Genomic DNA, 12,251 nt, shown 5'->3' with positions numbered 1-12,251 from the left:
CTGCACAAAACCTCGCCCAAGTACGTCAGAGTAAAAAAACGTATCGTCAGAGATGAACAGAAACTTACAAAAACCCAGAGAACTTAAAACGAAGCTAACTAACCCGTAACAACTAGAGAATTGCATGCAATGAATTACTGTACGTTTTATCGTATTGCATAAATCATACCAGGTAACAAGAAGCGTGCGAACGGCAAAACGTACGTATCACCAAAACGGAATGGAAACCAAACCACAGACAAAAAAAAACAGAATGAGGTTTTTTTTATTTTTTTTTTACAGAGAACTGGTTAAGTCATGCTGCGAAATAGCCTCTCTCATGCACGCGTCCTTTTTTGTTCGATGCAAGACGTTACCAACTCTAATAATTGACTATACGCTGCAATCCATACGTATATAATTGCGCAAATCGTCGGGTTCGACCCTACAGTTCTTTCAATAACTATGAGTATTGGCTTCGTTTGAAAAGCCATTCTCTTCACCATCGTTTTCTCGTTTTTCTCTTTCTCCTGAGCTGATGCAGTTGCACAAGGCAAACCAGTCAACCACAACATAGCTTCTTCCGATTACGGATAGCCTTACAGGGCCCGCCTAGTCAAGGGTGTATCTGTATAAGTGAGGCGGGATGATAAGCGCGGTATCGCCTCTAATCTGAAGGCTCTGAACTGGCGCGCAGTCTTCTCGTCCTGCACTGGACAACAATGGAATTTGAGCGGTGACCGTAACAGTATATGGAAGCGAAATGTCGATAAAGGTGTAACGCAAGTCCCTTTAAGTGCTTTCAAGAAATTATACCGGTTGATTCATGCCTAAAAAATTTACTTTTAACACATGCCTTGTAGCCATTTTAAATGTTCTAAAAATACAGTTTTAAAAACTTAATCCAGAGAAGGAAAAAAAAATGCTTTCCGTAAGCAGACCCTACTCGGATATCTTGAGCAGTTTTGAAATCGCGTGGTTTTTTCCTTAAGCTCTGCATAACCGTAGGTGTGCCCGGGTAGGCGGGGCCCTTAAACCGTGGATGCTTACGTGGATAGCGGAGGCAAAATTGGAATGTGTGGACACCTCACAAACTGAACGGTTTTCGTGACCTACAAGGGCGTGTCTCAACACACACTGATCCAACTGCAGGGGACAGAAGTGTGCGGCCAGTCCGGCAGGCCGAGCTCGAAGCGCTAGGAAAGCGGGGGAACTTCCTCCGCGCCCTGCTCCCTCACCGGAGGCCGACCGCCCGCCAATTAGGAAGCCCACACGACTCATCTCCGGCCGCTGTTGACAGCGTTGCCACATCGCCGCGCTGCATGAACTGTTGTTGCGACGACGCGACGTACGCAGCGCCGTCGGCCCAGGGCCGCGGGTATTTCCCTCCCTCCCCTTTCCCCCTTAACACACAAACTAGACGTTGACGGCGAACGCTATCCTCCACTCGACCCGGTACACGCTATACCAACCATTCCCAAAAGCCTCGATTAATTTTTGACGTGTTCCCTAGTTTTATGAAGTGAAATTGCTTTACAGCAGGAAGGTTCAGTAGCGATCAGAGCGTACACCGTAAAACCAGAGTAGGTAGTGATCAGAACATATACAGAAAAACTAACAGGCGATAACCTACAAGTAGGTCGTATACCGCAAAGCAAACGAACAGTATCTGTGTTAATCATTTGTGACCTAGGTAATTCATCCAGCATAAATTTTATTAAAATTCAATTAATATGAGAAAAAATATACGTGTTCTTATAAAATATTACTAGCATTTTATTTTAATCCCAAACATAAAATATATGAAGGAAGGGATATAACTTTTATTTTAGCACAATGTTTATTAAGGGGCTGCCTAATGCTTATTCCGCTACACTCATACCGGAAATGTATACTAATTTTACCTAAATATTCATTAGTCTCCCACAATTGGTTGAACGAGGTGTTCGATATAAAAGTACAAGTGACAAAAATAATACCGGTACATCTGAACGCTTTTAGTTTAAATATCTTTCAATATCGTGACTAGCTGATATAATTCATTCGCACGTACTTGCTTGTATAAGCTTGGATGAACTAGCCTCTGAACTGGCGTGTGGTGAATTTACTTTGAACTAACTCAAATTTCATGGAGCTTCGTAAGTGTTCAAGGTCATGGTGGAATCACAGTAGCACGACGGCGGCGATGCTAAGGTTTCTAACCAATCACGTTCGAAACATCGACGTCAGTGCGACAAAAATGGCGGACGCAACAAACTTCCCAATTATAAAAATACCTTACAATATTATTTTTCTTGAATTTTTAAGCATTTGTTTGATAAATTTATCTTTTAAATCTCAGTTACGCAAAGTAAATAATTTTACATTGAATGTTAACTTAGAACTAAACAAATTTATCTCCCTGCAAGCATTGATTAAATACAAACTTTATTTTCTGTTGTAGCGAGGGTTAAAACCGAATGTTCACAATAACGCGATACTTCCTGTCGCATCCCCACCTTCCATCGAGCCTTCCCGCAACTCACTTAGTCGAGGGTGGTTGCTCTGTGGGGGAGAAACGAGGGTAAGACGTGAAGAGGCCAGCGGGTTGATTGCGAGCACTCGCAGACACATTCGGTATTATCCACGCTCTACCGAACACATGACATATTTGGTGATTACGCACCAAAATGCAGTGTGTGTGTTTCGTTATTATCCGCGAGACTTGTGAGCCGCACTAAAATTTAAAGACGCCAAAAGCAAGCAAACATTATCCGCGAGACTTCTAAGCCACAGTAAAATTTAGAGACGTCAAAGGAAAGCAACCACTAAATATTTAATGGATGCGTTAAATATTACTATTTTTTCGATAAAATATTTATTTTTTAGATTTTATTTTTTTTCTTTCAAGGATTTTAAACTATCTGTAATTTGTTTAATAATTATTTCATTTAAACATGGAGTAAAATAATATAAAAGTACAGTGGTAAGAGTACTTAACCTCAAATATTGTTTACGTTAAACTTCTTTCTAAACAGGTTTGGCTCCTAACACACCCAGATATGTTTAAAGAAAATCTAGCCACTAAATTTCACATTATTTAACACTCAAATTACATCGCTAACCTCGTATTCGTTTCAAGCCACCAGCTGATACACGTGTGGTATATAAGGTAGCACCGTTGCAATAAATACCACCTGAAATGTGTGTTCATGCCGAGAGCAATAAAAAAAAAAAGTCGAATGTCACCAATGAAATTTTTTCCATCGTCGCATTTATAATATTTTTAAAAAAATCCATATATTTCACCTTATTTTAACGATATTGTTTTCACTCGCTTACTATGGTTCAGACGTGACTACCCACATTCAGAAGTTATTTAAGAACCAAAATATATTTTCAAATCGCAAATTGGACAACACTTTCATGAGAAAATCCGTGAACATAGAGAACAGACCGCGATGCCAGGTTCTAAGCTGGCTGGCTGGCAGCCCTGCACGGCCACGTGCGGCCCGCTGACGTAACAAGGCATGCCACGCGCGCCTGGACGGATTACAAGGGTCGTCGTTACCCCCCCCCCCCTTTTTTTTTCCAGCAACCCCGCGCAAAGTCCTGCCTCGGCGCCGTTATCCATCGCTGAGCGGCCTTGGGAATTCCGCGCGCCTTGGCGTGAGCGAACGACGCTATTCTCGACGCTTCGGGCGTCCGGGTCGGTGCGGGATGACGCGACTCGCCCCAGCTGCTCTCGTCAGTTCTAGGAGGAGGAGTGCGGCATGAGTCCGGCGACGGAGTTTGTGACGAGAGTTATTTTTTTTTAAGTGCGAGTAATTGATGATTTTGTATTTTTAAGTAAGATTATTTATTAATGATGTAAATATTAGTAATCAATAAAACTGTAACAAAACTTAATTGGGCTGTCCCTTACGAACCCAGTTCTCCCCACAACATTATTAAATCGTAACAAATTTGGAGTCAGAAGAGGGAGAGCCCTAATTAATAGGTTTAGGATTCAGTTACATAAATAAAAGTTTAAAAAAATTAATTTGGGATATTCGAGAATAAAGTTAGTGTTAAGAACTTTAGTGACTTTCGAATGTTATAAAGCTAGTTTGAGTATACTGTAGTTAGTGTAGTTTTGAATGTACGAGAGTTATTGTTAGTTTAATTAGAATGTTAGGCTAGGTTTTTTTTTAATTAATATCAGTAATAGAAATAAATAATTATTTAATTGTTTTAATTAGTAAAAGATTTTTTTGGTAAACTTATCCTAACATTTAACAAATCACACATGCCTCTGCGATCCATGAGCGAAAAATTAACAAACTTAAGTTTTAAAAAACTAAAAAAAAAAGTTTTTATCGTTAATGAACTAAAAATTAAAATATAAAATTATATTTTAATTTTTTTATCTAACAGCCAAGTAATGCATAAATGTTTACAGAAACGTACAAACAAAAATAAAACGGCGGTTTGATCCGATTTGAAGTCCTAATGCCAGAAGAAGACAAAGTGAACTCCCACTTACTAGCTATTAACATGCGCTGAAGCGCACTCAAACGTTCCACAAAGGAAAGAAAAATACCATTTACAGCTCTCAATGTTGCCATCACTGCAAAAGCGTTAAAAATTGGCAGTGTGATGGCCCACGCAGCAGTCAGAACATAACGCAAAGCTGCCGTAAAGAACGTTTACCAGATGAGATGCAAAAATTATGTTATACATTCCCTTTCTTAGAACTGAAGCAGGCTGCTACAGAAATAGTTCGTGTTTACATGCATGAGAAGAATGAAAAATTGCACAAGGCGAGAGCGCAAAGGAAGTGCTCGATCAAGGCTTGAGATCAATCTCGTTTTTTCGATCATTGCACATTCAACTCTTTCCAGTGGCTGTGCAGTTGCCGCTGTTTCTGTAAATTGTTCACTCTACGGCAGGTCACCAGCGGAGTGAAACTCGACTGAACGATTGTGCGAGAAACCCCAACCCCACCCCCCTTCACGGTTTTGGGTTTTTTTATTTAGCTTGCCAAGCTGACGTTTAAAAGAATAAATGTTATCCGATTCGGATAAAAGCGTTTCAATACTTCTAGCATCCATACAAAAGACCCCTATCATTACTAGGAACAGTTCATGAACACATCGAAGTTTCGATTAACGTGTTATCGTTTAACTATCCTGCGAAACAAACTCGAACACTTCGAAGGCCAATGTGGTATCGTTTTACTTTTGTGACCGCTGGGCTTTGGCATAATCCGTTTGCAAAAAAAAATAGCTTCAAGAATGTTCCATCTATTCCCCTTACGTTAAACCAGTTTCCACCATATCAATGTAACTAACGCAGCAGATGAACCACAGCCCTTATTGCAGGTATTATTAGCCTAATCTTCTACCATCTGCCCGCCAATCAGCTCTCCGCTCCCACCAGGACCGGCGAAGTGATCCTTCAAATAAAATGCATGGGTACAAGAAAGTTCGATATAGCACTATAAACTGAATAGTAAGATATTAAACTTTATTAGCTAGTATAAAAATAAATTATTATTACAGAGTCTATAATTTATTATGAAAACCTCTGGCTCATAAACAAAATATTTAATTAAGATATGCTAACTGTACAACAATTAATACTATTTTTTAAGGCAACTATGTACCGTTAACTTGCTCATACAATTTCAATCCTATGAAATTAACGAGACTACAAACGACAACATTAAATTTTCCTTCGTAAAACTACACTATGCAGTATGTCGACATTAATAAGATTATTACTTCACTATGTATGATAGAATTTAGTTGACGACCTCTAGGTTTTCAAACCAATCGGTTCAGGTTCATTCATTACAGGCCACTACTATTTGAGGTTTGGTTGCAAGATAAATAGGTTGATAGGCCTGGGGACTGGTACCGATCCCCAGTCACGCCACGGTTGGTGTTAGGGGGGAGGGGAAACAATATTTAAAAAAAGGGGGGAGGGCGCCGCCTTCTCCCTACCACTTTTTTCAATGCTTCTTGATCCGCCACAACTTGACTATTTCCATGCTTCTTTGTTATCCTGGCAATAAATCAAAGTAAAATAATTCCGTAGTACTTATTTCCTTGATCATTTTGAACGTTTTATCTTAATCGTGGAAGGCTGTTAAGCAACGGTAACTCGCGGCGATTTTACGCAGTAATTAGAAGAAATGGCGTGCTCCTCCAGCTTTCTAAACACCAACCTCAAAATGAGTGTTATAAAATGGCTTTGGCAACTACGCACATAAACCAACAAGAAAATAAGTTACGGTCAAAATATTTTAAAATTTTGGACAAGTATGCGTATTTAATTTACGGAACTTAAAAGGTACACTAACATAATGAAACATCTCTGTAGAGACGTCTCCCGCATTTTTTTTTCTCTACCGCCTACCTCGTTTCGAATAACATATTTAAAGCTTTGTGACCAAAGTAACAAAAGAGCGTCTTGGCTACGTATTTGGTCTCATCATATACAAAAAGCGACAAATTAATTGCATGTGGCGTTTATTTGTGACGCATGAATTCACACATTTTAAACACAGAAAACTGAGATCATCAACACGGCGAATTTGTACACTGTTGATAGAAAAAAAATCACATTGTCTACACATCGTAAGCCTAACGTAACAAAGTATCAAAGTCTAAAAATTTCCAAACGACAACTTAACAAAAAAAATAAGAGAAAAATAATACGTAAGTTAATAATTTTTCAGTTATAAATAATAAAACCAGCTGAAGTCTTCAAATGAAACTGTGATAGATGTAGAAAAAAACATGTACTAAAAGCACTTACTCAACAATGTAAGGTACGGTAATTGGAAGCCTTAGTAGCTTAAACACATTTTTAACACCGGTTCCAAATTGCTTCTTTCCAGATGTGGATAGAGGAATTGTTTTTTCGCATAAAGGGTGGGGGTGGAAGAAAAGAAAAAAAAATGTCGAGCTAGTCTTTCAGTACTTGCCAATGATGTGTAAACATTTAACCATGTTAGATTGCAAATTCACGTGTTCTCGTGTTGCAAATACACTTATAATATGAAACTCGGGCACGAAATTTAACGCAGATTTTTTTCAAATAATGCCGAGCAAGATAAATATACGAAAAGTATTTTATGGAAAAGCGGTAAAATACTTTTCCCCTTTGTAAAACCTAAATATAATTATGTTTAACAATATGGTCTTAGGGTTAGCCGCACAGGAGTACCGAACGCATAGCATGTAAATGCCTGAACGCTGAACCTGTGACATTTCCCCCTAGACAGGAATTATCATAGCCTGCGTTTTAGAGATAATTATTTAGGCAAATTGAGGGTGAAATTTAAGTATGCACTAGAAATGCAATGAAATAAGCGCGCATTACACAACAGAAATTTAACAGGTTGAAAGTCCAATGCGAATGCATGCAGAAACTGCTATAGCCACGAGCCTAAGTCGTCAAAGATCACAAACCCACGTGTGAGGTGTGACAGCATGCACCCGTAAATATTAACTTTCGCAAACATCGGAGGATGTAATAGGCGTATTGGTGTGCCAAAGAAAACTTTATTGTATTCATAACAAGATATAATAGCAACTTTAAAAATGCCTGTAAACTTTTAGCCAGAAAAATTGTGTTGGAACAAACATGGCGTCAAAAGATATTAAAAATGTTGTTGGTTCTCTAAAGCATTACAAAAGCGGCGCTATCTTGGTTCTATCTTTTCATCTCAAACTAAAAGTTGCAGAAACATTTTAAAACACATATTATCACACTAAGTATATGTGCATATATTTGTTTTTACTTAAACTACTGAAACCAGTCTATAAATACTTCCTACAAACAGGCCATAATCTTATTGAGCTGGTTCAACAATTAAAAATTGAACAGTAAATATGTTATCACGGAATTATTTTATTCAATGTGGCGTCGAATACATGTAGACTAACAAATTATTGTGTGTGTACAGTATGAACGCAGCGCTATCTCTACATTTCAACGTTAACGAAGGATTGTCAAAATTGTAATGCGTATTGAGTTATTTATGGTTACGATTAAATTATAACAAAGTAATAAAGGATAGCTGCAAATTATCTAGTTTTATTATTTAATACCTATGCGGGGTGTAAATTATGCGATATTCACAAAAGCAATTCATAAAGATGAATCACGCGGTACCGCTATTTTTTTTTGAGATTTCTGAGACTTCCACAGATGGCAGCACCGTCTTTACACATTTCCGTTCCATTCACGAAATTACTCCTACTAGATACTAGATGCCGTATACCGAGAGCTAAGGTGTTTATACACAAAAAAATTCTGGAAAATATTACAAGTCGTGTATTCAAAAAATCTTACTTCAAAAAACAAGGTGTGTGGACTATTACATCTCATCTCACTTCCTGTGTAGCTGGTCACAGGCGTTGACAGCTCAGCCTGCGTCACCAAAAATAGCATACTGTCTCCACCAAAATATCACAAACTTTTATCATAACTTTGGGTTGGGGGGGGGGCTATATTCTCACCCCCCCCCTCTTTTTTTTTGCGTCCGCCACTGTTTCTTTCTACGATACATACTTCCCGTTTTTGGCAAATAAATATTGGCATCCTTTTGTATACCTTCATATTTGCAGAAGCTTGGCGCGCAGTTTAAATACTACCAGTAATACCAACAATACAAAGCCCAACATGGTACTTGGTTTTCGGCTGACACTTATCGACCGCAAACACACGTTTAGTCTTGTCTGGCATTTAAAACATTAGTCCATGCAACAATAATCGCGAATTCCACCTACTAATCTATGTGATAACTAGCAGCTGACGTCAAGACCACCACGGACGACAGAAAGAAAATTAGGACAAAATAAGTGGATACATGTTTGCTTGTCGAACAATCACCGCCACGATAAGGAGCGTAATTGGCAACAATGGTTGTCATTGTAAAGATTAAGACGAGCTATAAGACTTGCTGGTTTCGAGCTTCAGCATCCTTACCTTACTCAATGCAATGTCACATGTTGCTCGTGTAGTATCACTCAAATATGCATACTTAACTTATGCATATTTAACTACAAAACTCAATATTAGGCTAATTCCTGTAATTTCAATGAAAATTCGTTAAGTCTAAAAATAATTACTAGGCTTATTTGAAATTTTGCAACAATGGACATAATAAACACCACAATTAAATTGTCATTTATTTAGATTATAATTAACCATTTAAGTAAAACTGATTTTCTTAGAAATTTAATGCTAGCTTCATGCTCGAAACATGACCTCGCGTAATACAGTACCTACCTTACATTGCATCTATACTAGTAACCATGCCCGATGTTTCTTTACTATAAACTCCAACATTACTTCTCACTCAACTATAAACACAAAAAATGCATGCCATCACATTCAAGTAATAAAAAGTTTAACTTACCGCGGTCTTTTCATATGCTGCAACATGCGAATGAAATCCAAAGTTGCCGTAACGAAGAAAATAACAGACACCAACACAATTTACTTCTCATAATAGACCGAATTCACTTCTAATATTCCACTTTTCACGAAGTTATGTGAACTCTATTTCGAAAATGTAACAATTTACCGTTACCATTGCTTTTATCAATAATTGGCGATATCACCTGTTCATCACTTGCCACAAAATGTATAGTAATTACTATTGTATCATTACGATTTGCACGAACGCAGTGTAGACCTTTATCAATTGCAGGTCAGCTGCCTGAAACCCCTTCAAGTCCAAGTGGAACAGACCATAAGGAACATGTTACGAAAGATTTCCCGTGCACGTTTGAAAACGACCTCTATCTCTGGTCGTTTCCAACACATACAAAAAGTATAAACACCTTCACTTCCTGTACTATCTTCAACCAAACTCTAGCGCCATGGTTCACAATTATTCACTATCGCATTCTACACAATTCAAAATAACTCCGCACTTATGGTTACCAACTGCAAATTACACACTCCAAGAAGCACAGAGATATCGTGTTTTCTGTCAAACAACTTGCGGAAGCCATGTTGCTATCGTCCTTGGCTTGCAATGGACAATCGACTGTCGCCGAACCGTCGACAGATGGGACACGCAGCGCCGCTCTAGCGTCAGCCTTGTGAACTCTCAAGACCACACAAAGCTCGGCTGAGGCAGACGGCTATTCTATTTGTAAAGGAGAGGCACAATAAAAAAAAAAAAGCTCTACCTGAAAACGAGATCCATTATGGCTACGTATACCTGTTCCTCCCGGAAAATACTTAATGCGTGCAGAAAAAAAGGAATCGTATTATATGCACTGCTACGCTATTCTGTAAGCAATGCATTAACGACGGTATTTTCCTATCCATAATAATATAATTTATTGACATTTAGATGTGCAACGTGTAAACTAAAAAGAAAATCACGCTAAGCAAGATCATAGTTACAAATTTACAAGAAAATGTGTTTTATATGCTTCACAATACTACGGCACAAACAAAAATTAATTTTTACTGAAATTTTACAACCGTTAAAATAACACGCAATATTTTCGAGCAAAAATTCGTTACATTCACTGCTGATAATTTTAGAAGTTATACTTTTTTAGGCACGTTATGTAAAAAATGATGAGAGTGAATTTTTACAATGCGCACGCACCATGAAACGAAATTTACACAGGATAAAAAAAAAGTTACATTTAAATAAAAATTATATATATATTTATGCTTTTAAATATTATACCTTAATTATTGATACTGAATACTGCTCCATAGCATTAAAAAAAAATTATTTCTTGTGAACATCAGTTTATAAAAGTTTTCAAGAGTATTGATATAAGCATTGAATATATATTTAATGATATAAGTGAGGTTGTGTTCCCGTATGTTTAATTTATTTGCATTATAAATTATTACAATATTTAATAAATAATTAATATCAATAAATTAGAATAAACTTCATATTTATTAATTTTCATTAAAAATTAAAATATATCTCGATTATTTTACTAAATTAAATAATTAAATTTATACACGTGTTTATATTAATATTAACTTCTAAGATTTATTTAATTTGTTTAATTAGATTGAATTTAAACTTTACCAATCATATTTTATAATATTAATCCAGTCATTTTATTATTATATTCTATTAATTATTTACATGAAAAATTAAAGTAGGTTTTTTATTACGCCACGTAAGTATAACTTCTATCGCGCGTACATAAGTACACGCGCCCATTTTGTAATAAGTATTTATATGGATACTTTCCTACATTCATTCATTAGAATAAAAATTATTATAGTGGCTAGACACAATAGGACTTTATCTACGTACAACAATAACTACTATATCAATAACAATAAATGTCACTTTCTTAATTGTAAGTACGTGGTTAGGCCTAGATACGTTTTACCGTAATTCGATGTAAATGGAATCTTTTTCAAGTTTTTTTTTAAATTTTATTTTTGTTTTCTTGTTGTGGCGAAGTTAAGTCACTTGCCTTTTCTTGCATGACATTTAAATTTTGTAAAAACATTTAATCATGCAGCAAATATAAGTACGTACTGGCTTGTTCATTTTAATAGCGTAATTCGTTACAAAGTGCAATCATTTTGGTGTTCTACAATACTAATTTTATGCAATTAATTTTATTTTCCCCAAATATAAATTATCAATACGTGATAACTAGTTGAATTACTAATATCAATGATTGAAGTAAGAACCCCATACCAACTATAAATAACACAGGTCTTTATTTATTGTTATTTTTAATCGTCACCGCAAATTGTAATCTTTCCAATAATGCTATCAGTGGCAATATAAAGGCCTAATATGAAACCAAAAAAAGTATCAAGTAGTTTTCTTGGCACATGAGATATTGGCATCCCGTTAAACCGGACAGGTTTCGCCACATAGAGTCATTGTGAATAGTGCATAGAGCATAGTGTCAGTCTACTATCTGGAGTAGTGGCGTAGCTAAATGATGGGATAAGGGCTATGTACTCTTTCAGAAACAGAATATAATATTTGCAAATGCTCAACAAACTAAAAAAGATTAATTTTTTAAGTAACTTTTTAAGAATTTTACTGGCTTTTCTTGAATGTTATAGGGTTGTAAATACATTTTCTGTATTAAATTTCTCTTTAAATAGTGTTACATAATATGTTTTAAAATATTCAGTGTTAAATTAAGTTTTTTTTTTATTATTGTACTGTATAAAAACACGGAAAAATAGTAAACCTGCCCACTGATTTATTTTGTTCGTAAATAAATAAATAAATAAATAAATAAATAAATAAATTAGTAAAGTTTCAGTGCCAT

At 36.3% G+C, this 12,251-nt stretch overlaps 1 protein-coding gene across 5 annotated transcripts in view; it reads right to left on the bottom strand.

The window, feature by feature from the left end:
* The window catches only part of LOC134534121 (nucleolar protein dao-5-like), a 357,536-nt gene that overhangs the window by 236,326 nt on the left and 108,959 nt on the right, over positions 1 to 12,251 (bottom strand). Inside the window, exon 1 of one of the 5 annotated variants that reach the window (XM_063372198.1) lies at positions 9,374 to 10,548. The exons of the other annotated variants lie outside the window; for them this stretch is intronic. Coding sequence (XP_063228268.1) covers positions 9,374 to 9,399 — 26 coding nt within the window. The 5' untranslated portion in view covers positions 9,400 to 10,548. Of the gene's footprint in view, positions 1 to 9,373; positions 10,549 to 12,251 lie in introns of those variants that run through there. 5 annotated transcript variants of the gene reach the window in all.

Source organism: Bacillus rossius, chromosome 7 (assembly GCF_032445375.1).
Source record: "Bacillus rossius redtenbacheri isolate Brsri chromosome 7, Brsri_v3, whole genome shotgun sequence".
Taxonomy (NCBI): domain Eukaryota; kingdom Metazoa; phylum Arthropoda; class Insecta; order Phasmatodea; family Bacillidae; genus Bacillus; species Bacillus rossius.
This window is presented reverse-complemented; position numbering and strand designations above follow the sequence as displayed.